The 14,719-nt window shown below is 44.7% G+C and overlaps 1 protein-coding gene across 4 annotated transcripts in view; it reads right to left on the bottom strand.

The window, feature by feature from the left end:
• Window positions 1-14,719, bottom strand: part of IQUB (IQ motif and ubiquitin domain containing) — a 74,097-nt gene that overhangs the window by 23,815 nt on the left and 35,563 nt on the right. For all 4 annotated transcript variants that reach the window (XM_053251612.1, XM_053251614.1, XM_053251611.1 and 1 more), the window contains one exon: window positions 2,403-2,573. In XM_053251612.1, the coding sequence (XP_053107587.1) occupies window positions 2,403-2,573 (171 nt within the window). The remainder of the gene's footprint in view (window positions 1-2,402; window positions 2,574-14,719) is intronic.

The following is a 14,719-nucleotide window of genomic DNA, read 5'->3' as shown; positions in this document are numbered from 1 at the left end:
AGGCAGACCCACTTAGGCACTGCGAGGCTCTAACGCACATGGTGACACTGCTGTGCAAGAGGACTGTTCCAGTAGAGCTTGCCCATGCGTGATTGCAGGTTGTGCACTACTTGCATTATTCTCAATGCAAATGGCACACATCTTGTGACCGCACAGGAGTAAACTGTACCAGAATAGCCCTTTTGCACATCAGCATTACTGTGAGGCAAGTCTCACGATCAGTGAGACTCACCGAAAGGAGGTCAGCAGGGAGAGCAGGTTAGCAGATGATCAAAGGGCAGACGATCAGAGGTAAGCCCTGGGCAGCCAAATCAGGCCGCCCGCCCACACAACTGCTGGCTCTGTCACGGAGCTGGCGGGGGCTGTGGGGATTGGGGGCTACGTGCCCCCCGGAAGGTCCAGGATACCCCACGTGAGTGCGCAGGACATCCTGGAGAGATCCCCAGGGCCGGGAGGCTTGTTTCAGCCTCCTGGCAGGGGTCTCCTCGTGTGTTGCCGTGGCACAGAGCCGCACCACAGCAATACACGTTCACAAAAATGGGGTTAGCAGAGCGCTCGTTCCGCTAACCCCGTTTAAGGGGAGGGCTACAAAAGCAGGTCACCCACTTTGGAGAAACCAGGTTGGCCTGCGAGCCCGGTGGTTCTCACGCACGGCTGAAATCGAGCTAGGCTCCCTTAGCCCGATTTTGGCCAATCATGAGAATAACCTCTCTGTGTGTTAGAGCCCTGCAGCTGCGTGGATGGGTCTACACTCCCCGCACTATACTTGCTGTGGGAGAGATGAGCCACTGTCAATTGATTAGGAGGTTAAAGCGCTAATCCTAGTCATACCTAACAGAAATTTGAGTCTCATTGAATCAGTAAACCTATTTAGAATCAGGCTCCATTATTTATGAAATATTCATGATATATTAGATGAACAGACAATGTTAATGCTATCTTTCATGAAAGAGTCTTGACACCTACTTTTTGAGTCTTTTATATTTTTTTCTTGTATTTAAAAAAGACAATTTTTAATGGCACTTAGAAATAAAATATGTCTTGCTTATAAACTATGTCTCTCCTTGATTACAACCTTTCTGTAATGTAAATTGATAGATGATCTCTTTGATTGCTTCTTTTCTATCAGGCACAAGTCATCTATAGAAAAGAAGTCTAGCTCCTGCCATATAGTAGTAGTGTGTTACAACCCGTGATATTGGCAGAGGTTTTGCTAACTGGGCAAAGAGGTACCTTTTAAAGTGGAGGCTCCCTAATATTTAGCAGGGGGGCAAACTATCCCTATTCATCCCAACATAGCATCTCTCCAGTAGCTGTTGCTGATGTTCCCTGGTCTTTCTGTTTCAACTGGGAACCCTTTTATGGTAAAGGTAAAGTAAAGTGTGCCATCAAGTCAATTTTGACTCCAGATGCCCACTAGGGGTGTGCACGGAACCGCAGAGCTGCAGTCCGGCACTGGGGTGGGGGGTTCCTTTAAGGGTGGGGGAGGGTTTACTTACCCCTCCCACTGCTTTCCCCCGTCTGGCGCCGTATTTTCTTTAGTAATTGGGGCGGCAGGATACCTCCCTGCCATCCCTTCTCCCGGCGCTTGGCTGCAGTGCAAAAGGCTTTTAGAAGCCGTTTCTGCCCGCACACAATTTCTTTAGTAATTGGTGCAGTGAATGCACCTTCCCCCACTTCCTTCACCTTCTCCCGCTTAGTGCAAAAGGCTACGCGCGTGCCCGTACTTTCTTCAGTAATTGGGGCGGCAGCAGGAGGATACCTTCCTGCCGCCCTTTCTAACGCTGCGCTGCAGAAGGCTTAGAAGACTTTTGCACGTGCGCACGTCACGTGCTCAAAAGGCTTCTAAAAGTCTTTTGCAGCGAAGCATTAGAAGGGGCGGCAGGAAGGTATCCTCCTCCCACCCCGATTACTGAGCCTTTTTCACTAAGCCTTTTGCACTAAGTGGGGGAAGGCAAGGAAGGAAGCAAGGGAAGGTGCATTCACTGCACCGATTACTAAAGAAATTGCGTGCGGGCACAAAAGGCTTCTAAAAGCCTTTTGCACTGCAGCCAAGTGCCGGGAGAAGGAGCGGCAGGGAGGTATCCTGCCACCCCAATTACTAAAGAAAATACGGCGCCGGACGGGGGAAAGCGGTGGGAGGCGTAAGTAAACCCTCCCCCACCCTTAAAGGACCCCCACCCCAATCCAAACCGCCCATGTCCGGACTGGTCCGGAGGCCTTTAGAATGGCCTCCTGACCGGTCCGGGCACATCACTAGTGCCCACAGACCCTTGTTGTTTTCTTTTGGTATAATACAGGAGGGGTTTACCACTGCCTCCTCCTGCTCAGTATGAGATGATGCCTTTATGAGAATTTGCCAGTGTATCAAGAGTGACCTATGAAAACTTAAACAAGCGCACCTTCACTGTATGCTTTAGTGTCAGTAGCACATCCAGTCGCTCATCTTGGGGAAGGTCTTTCATACTAATGCTGCGGTAGATTTCAAGCAACTCCCTGGCACGCAGAGTGAACTGTGTATCCATTTCGGTGATTTTGCCATCAAATGCTTTCCATCTCTTTGGTTCTGCACACTTCAGAAACATTTTGAAGCATTGGGTTAGAATGACGAGATGAAAAGCTGAATAAAATGAAACTCCTACTACAAATATGATACTTCTTTGGCTATCCAAAAAACCATCGCTATCTTAAGATACCAAAAACTATTGGTGGTGGTGGAGTGCCTGTACATTTATCTGTCAAGTCCAATGGGTTTATTCTTCGTGTATAGTTTCCTGATTAATATAAACTCAGAAGATACTAACATGGGGGAAGAGAGACAGTTCATTCTAAATACTGAGTAACTTCCTAGTTGCTGCTAGTTGAAACACAACTAAAAGCTGACTCAGCCATCAGCCTCAGGAGCACGGCTTAAAGTTTGCTGCATCATGGAGGTGAACTTTTTTTGCACGAATCAGGGCTGCCAAAATTCTCCAAATTGCTTTCGAAGAATATGGAAACCATACATTTTGTTCTGAAACAATATGAGAAATTCTACATTCTGTTGGTATGCTAACTATAGAGATGTCTGTACAATACCTGTTGAATTCTACTGGTTGTACTCGCTGACATCCTGACTAGTGTTGCACGGTTAGGGCAATGATAGTTGTGTGCACTGAGGAAGTTTGCAGAGCAGCAGGAAGTTGCAGTGTAGCAGGAAGTTTATTTATTTATGTATTTTTCGTTAAATTTTTAGAGCACCTTTCATTAAAACAATCTCAAGGTGGTTTACAAAACATTTGAAACAACATAAGACTATTAAAGTTATACAATAAAAATATTAAATTGGAATATAAAAATACAAATCTAATTACAAGTTTAGAAACCCCCCCCCAAAATTATGTACACAACATGACCATAAGATACAGAGCAGCAGCAACAAAACAATACTCATATAAAAGCCTGGGTAAAAAGGCAAGATTTCATGTGCTTTCTAAAAACTGTGATGGAGACACAGTCTCCAAGTCTTCAGGCAAGAAAGCTGCACAAATAGTAGCCCCACCAGAGCACTTGCACAACAACGGCCGTGAAAGAAGATGTGCAACATCTTGCACAAGCACAATACAACTCTGGAACAGAAGCTACTCTCTTTCTGGAACTACCTTGTGCTATACCCTTGCACTAGCACATCACCTGTCTGGATGTCAGCCACTGGTGTTAAGGAATTTTCCCTTCTGTCAGGGGGGAAAAATGGTCATCCTGAAATGGAAGATATCTCATGAGTTATATTAACTGAAGTTAATAGAAAACAAATAATCAGAATAATGAAGGTAATGGACTTGGTTTTGAGTCTGGAGTCATCTGGGAGAGAACCTGGACAATTTAAAATTAAGCTGGAAGGCTGGTTTCCTCTAGGCAATTAATTTGAGATAAACCTGGAGACTAACATACTTCACTCCAACTTGGACCTGAAGAAGAATAGGAAAATATGCTGACCTAGCCAACCCCCCTCAAAAGACTTCTGGAATTCTCGTGGAAGAAAAAAATAGATATACTTCCGCTTCTGTGAACACGAGCAGACAAGGAGACAGTAAAGATTATCCTCAGACTGTGTTCTGATTCGCACACTACCTTTCCACAAAAGGAGATGAACACAAGAAAGCATGTATAAGAAAGGCCAAGTGAGTCTGGTACATACACTGAAGACCTGGTGCGGAGTGTGATCAGTAGAGACATCAGGTGAGATAACATGCACTTTAAGAAAATTGTCAGAAATGAACTATAGTAATCAAGGAGCACAAAGTAAGATCCCCTCACTCGGGTATTCTGTTAGCCTACCCTCCAGGAGGCTTATGAGATCACCTGGTATTCTGTGAGTGTGTCCATGTGTCCCCCGCTATCAACTTCGCAACAATATGAACCAAATCGGGTACAGTTGTAGGGACACATAGGGACACCTCAACGGCGTAGTTTGTAATGATATCATCTATCCCGATTCAAGATGGCAGACATGAACTTTTGAGGCACAAGTGGGCTAACTTGTGAACCGCTTAACCAATTTGAACCAAATTTGTTACAGCTGCAGGGACACATAGGGATGCCCAAACAGCATAGTGAGTGAGCATGTCATCCACTTCAATTCAAGATGGCGGCTGCATGAACATCTGAGGCGCAAGCAGGCTAATTTGTGGACTATCTAACCGACTTAAACCAAATTACGTACAGTGGCAGTGAGTGACACAGAAGGACACCTCAATGGCATAACTGGTGGCGCAGTGGTAAAACTGCTGCCCTGTAACCAGAAGGTTACAAGTTCGATCCTGACCAGGGGCTCAAGGTTGACTCAGCCTTCCATCCTTCCGAGGTCGGTAAAATGAGTACCCAGAATGTTGGGGGCAATATGCTAAAATCATTGTAAACCGCTTAGAGAGCTCCGGCTATAGAGCGGTATATAAATGTAAGTGCTATTGCTATTGCTATAACTGATAATGTCATCCACCCCGATCCAAGATGGCGGACACGTAAATTTTTGAGGCACAAGTGGGCTAACTTGTGAACTGCTTAACTGATTTGAACCAAATTTGCTATAGCTGTAGGGACACATAGGGACATCTCAACAGCATAGATTGTGACAATGTTATCCAACCCAATTCAAGATGGCAGACATGTAAACTTTTGAGGTGCAAGTGCACTAATTTGTGGACTGTCTAACCGATTTGAGCCAAATTTGCTACAGCTGTATGGACACATAGTGACGCTCCAATGATGTAGTTTGTGGTGATGTCATCCACCCCAATCCAAGCTGGTGGACGTGTGAACTTTTGAGGTGCACGTGTACTAACTTGAGGACTGTCTAACCAATTTGAACCAAATTTGATACAGTTGTAGTGAGTGACACACAGGGACACTTCAATGGTGCAGTTTGTAATGATGTAATCCACCCCGATCCAAGATGGTGGATGCATGAACATTTGAGGTGCAAGGGATCTAACTTGTGAACCTTGATCTGAACCAAATTTAGTCCAGTTGTAGATAGTGAAAGGAAAGTAGGCTGTTTAGTTCTTACTAGAATAGCTTGTTTTTACTCTAATGTACCAGAAATCCTGTTTTTAAAAAGCTCTTTATCTGTGTGTCTGATTCCAAATCCACCCAGGCGTTTTTTCAGATGGCAACTTTACCTTGGGAGGGTGGGTATGCATTCACATATTGGCCAATTTTATTCCAAAGTCTGTGCAATATTTCAGAGAGCACTTCACACAAGATTCAGATTTCCCCCTCTGTATTTGAACCTAGCCCAATTTATATCCGGGGTAAAAAAAAAAATCCTCTTTTTGCATTTGAGTATCTGTTATGCCCCAAACTTGCAGTAAAGCCTCACAGTAAACCTGCAGTAAAGCCTGCTGTCTGGAAAACCTCCAGGAGGCTTTACACACAGGACTTATACCCCAAATCTCCTTCGGGAGAGAGTGTGTGCATTCACACATCAGCTAAACTTACTCCAAGGTCCTTTCGAGATTCTTGGACCCACTCCACACACAAGTTGGGCTTTGTCTTGTGAATTCTAGCTTATCGCAAGGTATTTCCAGGTTTTAAAAATGCTGGTTTTAAGCTACTTTTTCTGAAAACACCAGCGTAAATAGGGAGAGGCACTGACTTAGAATCATTAGCATGATAAGAAGGACACTCTCTTTACAAATGCAGATGTAGCTTTTCAGTACACTCTCCCTCCCACCCCCAACATTAGCCAGAAGGAAAACACAAAGGAAAACATGTGAACTTGCATCAAAAGCAAACCCAGGAGCAGAGGGGAGGGGCTACTTCTCTCAAAGCCGCAAGTGTATTTTGAAGTGGCTTCGCTCAACATTTACCCCGAAACATGAAGCCATGTGCAAATAACTCCCAGAAAAGACAAAAGACAGAACAAACAACTGAGCAAGAGTGGGTGGATATGGGAGCCTTCTGGCCTGTGGCAACATTCTTTTTTCCTTTCCATCCCTCTGTTCAATAGGCATAGCAGAAAAACCTTCAGACAGTACAGATTCACTCAACAGCTTTTTGCTCATTCCCTAACTCCCAAACTATCCCCAACCTGCCCTTGGCCCTCTGACTCTCCTTGATGTGACCAGTCATAGCAATGCTTTGTTAAAGGGTTTTCTAAAATAAGGTTCTCCACAGCTATGTCTTGTGCTATTCAGAATCCAAGAAGGACTCTTTGTAGCTGTGCTTATCTCTAGAAAACCTGAATGCCCAGTCACAGTCTCTATTTGGAAGGACAAATTTGTAGTGTGCTAAGAATTATCGTTTTTTCAAGTCATGTAGTACAAAAAGAAAAAGATTGGTGGTGGTGGGGAGAAAATAGAAGTTCATAAATGAGAATCTAACAGATTCTTAGCGGGTTTAGTTCTATAATTAAATGAGGTGCTGATAATTGTAACTGACAACTTGAAGCCAAAACAGATTTTAAAAAACTGACAGGAAACAGGTTTGGCTAAATAATGTTCTAAATCTTTCAATTAGAGCTAGCAAACTCCAACAAAATGAGAAACAGAAGATTGTAGCTCTAGCATAACCAACGGTTTATTAATTTGTTTCCCCTTGTATGCATGGGGAAACAAATCCTTCATAAAGTACTATAAGGCTTACAGTATAAGCCTGTATTATGGCAGTCAATTGTTGTTTTTTAAAGTCACTGCTCACAGATAACTTTTCTAAGCACAGCCAGTTTTTAATCATGCTCAGTGGAGAAAGTGTATCTTCACTCTCATAGTTTATGGGCTTCATTTTGGTTTTTGCTATAGCTAAAGCACAACAATTTGGATTCAAAGAGACCCCAGAAGGCATTTCTGCTCATGCCAAAAAAAAAAAAAAAAGCCCCTCTACAATCTCCACCCTCCTTGCTCTGCCCCTGCAGAGCAAGGGGCATATTATTCTGAAAGGCTCCCCAAGCTGCCAGGAGTAGCTTTTCAACAGAAGCAAGGGACTACAGTGGGAAATATGGGGTGGGGGAAGCTCCATTGCATGAGTTGAACTCCTCCCCGGTTTCTTTGGAAACAAGCCAACATTATTTTAGTGTCTGTGTTAATGTATGTAAAAGCGATTTAGCAATTTTAATTATGTAAAGTGAAGAGGAGGGATAAAGGCGGCCCACAAACACTATAATCTTAAAATATATGATAAACTTGGTAGAATATTTTTATTGTATATATTTCAATAGTACATCACAATTCCATAGAGTATTATACAGGCAGGATGATTCACTAAGTGAAATGTACTAATTCCTTACCAAAGAAGTTAAAGACCCCTCAGCAAGAATGCCTTTCATCCAGCCATACCCAAATTCTGTTTTCAGGTCCCTTTGCATATGCTCAAAATTGATGCAAGAAAATTTGCATCTCCTGATTTTTTTTTTTTTAAACCAGCTCTCTTTTGCCTTTTAGTTTGCTGGCTGCAACATGGAAATTACAATAATCCTGTTATCTAAATTGCTTCAGAGAGCATGTCTATTGTAAATTGCATTCAGTTGCCAACATATGAAAGCAGAACAGAGTTATCGGGGGAGAGAAAACACATACCACATGTTGGGAAAGCAGAAGAAGTTGTTGCACCCCCAGACCCCAATGAAGACAGGACATGCTTAGTTGGAATAAAATACGGCCACTTTATTAATGTACAGCAGAATAAGACTTGCAACAAGGTGGGGGTTGCAACCAGAGTATGGGGGAACTTCTCCCGTGTGGGACTGCCTCCTAGGGAGGGCCATCCCACACCAGGGTAAACGGCCGGGTACTGATTCGGTCAGGTGCCAAGTCCTGATGCCTTCTCACCATGAGGCTTCCCCTCGCTGGGGAGTGGGGAACCTGACCCACCCACACCAACATGCTGAACTCTGAGTTGGTAAGTCAAGCCACCCCCCGAGCAGGGGCCATTCCCAATCCTCCGGGCCAGAAAAATTCTGAAGGGCTGTTCCTTGGCCCCCTCACCCCAAATAGCCCTCCAGTCAAACACCGTTAATCAATCTGCCTACCCAACACCTGCACTGTCCTGCCACAAAAGTGGGACAAACCTCTGTTTTGCCCCGATTACCCACACCCTACTAGCACTTCCTAAATACATTGTTGCAAGTCCTGGGGGAACAGATAGTTCCCCCGATCAGACAGACATACTCAATTTCCCCTGAACAACGAACCGGCCTGGATCCGAAAGTCTGGAGGTGGGAGAACCCTCCCCCTAAAATGGTGACCCCGTCGTCCTTGTTCACCTTTCCGCGCATCCGACTGAAGCACAGTGGACCCCCATGGCCAGCGGACCCCCTCGGCCCCTCCACCTCCATTGTGGAACCAAATTGAACCAAACCAACCACAAGTCCAGCCACCGCACAGCCAGACTACATGGGTCCATCCAGGCCTTGCCCTGCAGCAAGCCGATGTCACCCCCCCCCACAGGCAAATGACTAGGAGTATCAAGGCCTTGCCCTGCAACAAGCTGATGTCATTGCCCCCAGGCAATGTACATGTGTTGGCCCCAGTGGTGTATTCATCCAGCAGCGATAGGAAAAGGTTCCAAAGTTTTCCTTGATGCCCCCAGCCAGTCCCTCTCTGTGTCCCCAGCGAGGCACAACTGGGTGCCCACATTGGTTGGCCGAGCCCTCCGGCTGGCTTTTTGACTGGCCCAAAACACACAGCTGTGATCACAGATGAGTACATGAAGAGGAGGAAAGGAGCTGCCAGTGGTCTCCCCACTGCTGCTGCTGAAGAAGCCACTTCGATCCTGAAGGAGTGGGGGCCATACTCCACCAAGCTAAGGTCTGCCCTCCGCCATGCCTGGTGCAAAGACAAGCAGTGTTATGTAACAGATGGAAATGACTCATTTATGGCTGCTGCCCTAAAAGAGAGTGGATTGTTTGAACTGGACTCTATAAAGGAAAGAGCAATCTAGTGACAGAGTGCAACCACAAATCATGTGACCTACTGTGGCACCCACACTGCTCATTGTAATATTAATGAGATTCATGAACTTGAGGAGCCTATCTTGCGTAAGGGAAAGGAGAAAGTGGCACAGTGCCACCAAGCTGTGGAACCTACCTTCAACAAAAGAGAGGAAAAGTTGCAACGCCCATTAGGAGTGATTCACAGTGAACATTGTGATCCGCTGGAAGAAAGCCAGGTTGTAATTGCTACATACTCACCTTTATTGAAGTTTAAAGAGTATGTTGCACTGGCCAGTAACAAATTTGGAAGAAAAGCCTGAGACTAAGGTACAGCAATGTAGGTGGGCACATGAACGCATTCCTGAAAGAACAGGGGATTGAACCTGAGACTATGCCTCCATGGTGAATGGTGTGGCAGAGAGGTTTGGCAAACATGTTTTGAGGAGAAGCTGTGAGGACTGCCCGCAATTTACAGAATGGATTGCCACCAAAGCATTTGAACTGTGGTCAAAGGATCCAGAATCCTTAATGTTGAAACTGGTGCAACTGAAATTTGCAATGTTGTGAGCAGACAGGTGAGCAGACTTGCCAGCCAGTGAACCTGAACCAGATTCAGAAGGCATTGCACAGCCTGAGCCTTCGTGGAGGCCCAACAATGGGGTTCCACCCAAAAGACCAGTGTTGCTTTGCTTATCCTGTATTGATAATAATAGTGGATGGGCACTACAAATGTAGGTATAAATGCATGTATGACTGTATTGTTGTATCACTCAGATTCTGCAGTTATGTAGCACAGAAATAAGACGTATTTTCCAATTAACCTAATCCACTCATACTAGAGGGTCTGGTTTAAGTGAACCATGAGGCCAGTTGAGAAATGTGAATGAACTCTTATCAATCAAAGAAAGAGTGGATCACTGTCACAAAGCTTCCTATGCTTCTGATCATGCAGAACCTAGGGAATGTACTAAAATGGATGACCCTGCTCATACCAACCCCCAAAGCTGCTTAATGGAGAAAAGCTGCAAAGAAGAAATTGAATCCCAGCACTAAGATGTGGACCCTTGTGGAATTACCTGCTGGAAGAAAAACTGTAGGATGCACGTAGGTCAGTAAAACCAAACAAGATGCAGAAGGGGATGTACAGCACTCTAAGGAAAGGCTAGTAGCCAAAGGATACAGTACTCCCAAATATATGGTGAAGACTCCAGTGAGACATTCACACTAGTCGTGAAACACATTCCCATCAGGACACTACTAAGCAGAGCAGCAGCCAGAAAGAAGCACCTTGACCACTTGGATGCAAGAACTGCCTTCCTACATGGAGAAATGGAGGAAGACCTCTATATACATCCACCCTCACGCTTTGAAGAACCCAGAAATGAGAGACTTGTGTACCAACTTAAAAAGAGCATCTATGGCTTAGAGCAAGCTGCTAGAACATGGAATGAAAAGCTAAACTAACTGCTGCTCCAGGAGGGGTTCACACAAGGACAAGCTGGCCCCCACCATTACTCAAGATCCAGAGACAATTGATACTCACAGCCTGATTCATGTTAATGGCCTGCATATAAGGGAACAAGACAGCCATGAGATTGTACAGCCCCAGAACAAGAAACTAGAGGTGAAGGACTAGGGAGCATCTCCAACTACCTTGGGCTCCAAATGACTGGACTGCAGTCAAAAGGCTGGGGAGAAACCTGAAGGGCCCCATATACTATGCATCAGGGATTCCAGCAAGCAACAACCCCGGACTAGTGGGATACATGGATGCAAACTGGGCTGAAGACAAAGCTGATTGCAAGTCCACCAGGTTTTTAAACATAGACAGAGCCATAAGTTCGACTGGCCAGAAGAAGCTGTCACTTGATGCCCTCTCAGCCACAGAATAAGAGTACCTCTCAGCCACGGAAGCGCACAAGGAGGCTGTGTGGATAAAAAAGCTACCCATGGACTGTGGGATTGAAGCAACAAAGCCCACCAAGATGTTTGCAGCCTGCCAAAGTTGCACTCCACTCTCTCTTATGGAGAAAACCTGTACCAGAGAAGAGGCCAGCCAAACTGAAGTACTGCCCAACCAAAGAGATGGTGGCAGATGGACTGACCAAACCACCACCAAGAGATCGGTGCCATATGCTTCATGAGAAGGGAGTCATGAACCAGTGTGACAGGCAATGAGAAGGGGTGTTGGAAATCCAGCTCCCGCTGGGGTCGGCCCATTGTGCCCATTCCCTAATAACCACTAGGAGCATTGAGAGTGGTGATAGGCCATCAGGGACTCCTTCTCCCCCATTCATCTCTGCCTCCTTGGCCCCTCCACTGATAGAATGCACCCCAAAACTTCCTGGGAGTGACCTCCCTCCTCTTTCTCCCAGAATGCCTCCAGCTTTTTCTCTGAGTGCCCTGCCTCCTTAGGTCTCTCTCTGACCAACATGTATCCAGAAGTTAGATGTAAGTCTCTCCCTATCATATTATCTGAATAAAATAGAATAGTTTAACCTTACATGAATCTCTGTGCTTATCATTTACAAGCTGTTGCCCCTGGGACCCTGTCAACTTCAACTGTGAAATACTCTAGAACAACACTTATTCATTCGAATGACTGCCATGCAGGAGAATTTCCAGGTGAATTGTGCTTACCTATATTCTCCACTTTTCACATTGCATTTACTTGGGAATACATTTTACTGGTTTCAAGCAGTGCTTGAATTTTGGGAAGAAAAGAAAGGCAACCCCTTATGTAATCCACAAATAAACCCTACCCTCTCTATACTCGCCCTTCATTTAAGCCGAATCATATTACCCTTGTAGGTTTCTAAAAACAATAGCTATGGGGACAGGTCCCCGTTATTCAAGCATTGTTTCAAAAGCACATACTACAAAGCAAACAGCTTGGGGGTGATGGAAAGCATGTGTTCCGTCAAGCCTACAGAATTACGATCACTTAATCATTAATACTAGCTGGGCCGGGTGCAAAGCATCTCTGTGCCTGTAGTTCTCCCCCTCCTCCTTCCTGCCCGCCGCTGACGTTTTCTTTCCCCACCTGCCACCACCGCCATTTTCCCCCTCGCTTCTTTCCACCCCTGCCATTTTCTTCTCCCCCCATCTTTCCTGCTACACCCACAAGCCTGTCCACCAGCTCCAGCACTTTCCTCTCCCTCTGCCGGCAACTCGCTCGCGAACTCTCATGAGAGTTGCCACACATGGGATTCGCGACGGGTATGCCTTAGAAAAATAGATAGATAGATATCTCAATCTGAAGCAGTTGATCCTAAAGGCAGCTAGGATGCAAGTCTAACTCTGGAGTGATTTCACAGAATTCTATGGGGCGACTTCAGGTGTAAGTGGTATAAAAAATAGGTTTAACTTCATCTACTGAAATTGAGAAGTACAAGGCTGCTCTGACTGCCATTGCTAATCTTCGGGAAGTTAGTTAAAACTCCTAGAAGTATTACAGCTCGTGCTGAGTATACAAGTGATGCAGGAGTTCTTGGCCCAGAGGGAACACAAAACAAAGCACAAAAAAATGCCAGTCTCGAATGCCAAAATGTTTCCATCTGCACTGAAATGCTGTCTCCTGCCAGTGATGCCCTCAGAGAAGAATGCTAAAGACTGTACGTAAGTAAGTAAGTAAGTAAGTAAGTAAGTAAGTAAGTAAAGGGCTTCAATTAGCCTGGCTAGCTGGGTAGCCAACTCGATGTTACAAACTGCACTTCTTGCAGGAGCCCATGAGTTCTTTTTTTGCAAAAAATGGGGAGCTCTGGGGTTTTGCAGTCTTTGCAAAGCCCTCCACTGAATGACTGAAAGCCCCCCAATGACAATTAAAACTGAATGACTGAGAAATGGCCCCAGTTAATGAAATAAGAATGGCCCTGCTTATTGAATGAAATCCATGCAATACTCAATTAATGAAACCAGAATGCCCTCCCACTTAGTGAATTAATTCAATGTAAAGCCCAATTAATGGAATGAGAAAGGTCCCCACTTAACCAATTAAATCAGCGCAAAGCAAAATTAATGAAATAAGAGTTTCCCTGCTTAATTAATTAAATCAATGCCACCTAATGGTGAAGCAGGGAAGTAAGCTGCCTAGGGAGCAAGAGGTTGCTGGTTCGAATCCCCGCTGTTATGTTTCTCAGACTATATCATGTATGAAGAACATTCTGCAGTCTCAGATCATATATAGAGTTAATATATAAATCATAGATAGAGTTAATATACAAATGGTATTGCCAAAAAGGTGCTGTCACAGTCACTATTTAGCAAATGTTATTTCTACATTAGAATCGACAATGGGTACCTAATAGGTAATAGGCACAAATTCATCTGAAGTTCTTCCACTGTGTTGTCCCATATGTCAGATATTCTTCCTCATATTCTTCAAATTTTATTTTGCCAAACATTTCTGAAATCATCACATCTTCACTAATTTGTGGTATTAAATTGTGCTTGTCAAATATTGCTGTGCTTTTGCTTTCACTATCAATGGTATTCAACTGAAATTGATTTCAAAACTCAATTTATTTCTACTGCAATGGTTGCTAGTGACATCTGGAGGTATGTAAGTAAACTTAACAGATTTATCCTACCAAAAAAATAATTTCCTTTGGTGGGGGGGCAGGGGACACATATCTTTCTGCTTGTGCAAATAAGCTGGCAAACTTTGAATATCCATTGCCATATTCTTAGGGATTATCTGATCATTATGATGGTGGGGCTTTAGCTCAGTGGTAGAAGTACATGCTTTGTATGCAGATGGTTCCAGATTCAAACCCTGGCATCTCCGAGTAGATCTGGGAAAGACTCCTGTTTGAAACCCTCGAGAGCTGCTGCCAGTCAATGTAGATTGTACTGAGTTAGATGGATCAATGGTCCAGTTCCATAGAAGGCAGCTTCCTATGTTTTTATTCCAAAGCAATAGTGAATTAGTTGCTTCTTTCCCACTGGCATCTCCAAGATAGGGCTGGCAGAGATTCCTGCCTGCAACCTTGGAGAAGCCACTGCCAGTCTATGTAGACAATACTGAGCTAGATGGACCAAAGGTCTGACTTGTTATATGGCAGCTTCCTATGTTCCTAACTTCACTATGGCCAGAGCCTCTGGGTCAAAATCTCAATGAGAGGAGAAGAATGCAACCTGCGGGCCCACAGGAGCACATTTGCAAGAAAACAGGGTTGTCCTGGAATCCAAGAACAACCCCCCCACACACACAAACACATTTGTACAAGCAGGCCAATAGAGCATTTTGAGTGGATCTAGCCACTCTTTAAATATTACTGCAGAATGTGACTTGTATCAATAGAACATTATAAG

The sequence above is a fragment of the Hemicordylus capensis genome, chromosome 5 (genome assembly GCF_027244095.1).
Source record: "Hemicordylus capensis ecotype Gifberg chromosome 5, rHemCap1.1.pri, whole genome shotgun sequence".
Lineage (NCBI taxonomy): Eukaryota > Metazoa > Chordata > Lepidosauria > Squamata > Cordylidae > Hemicordylus > Hemicordylus capensis.
Note: the sequence above shows the minus strand (reverse complement) of the source record. Positions and strands in the feature narration are given on the sequence as shown.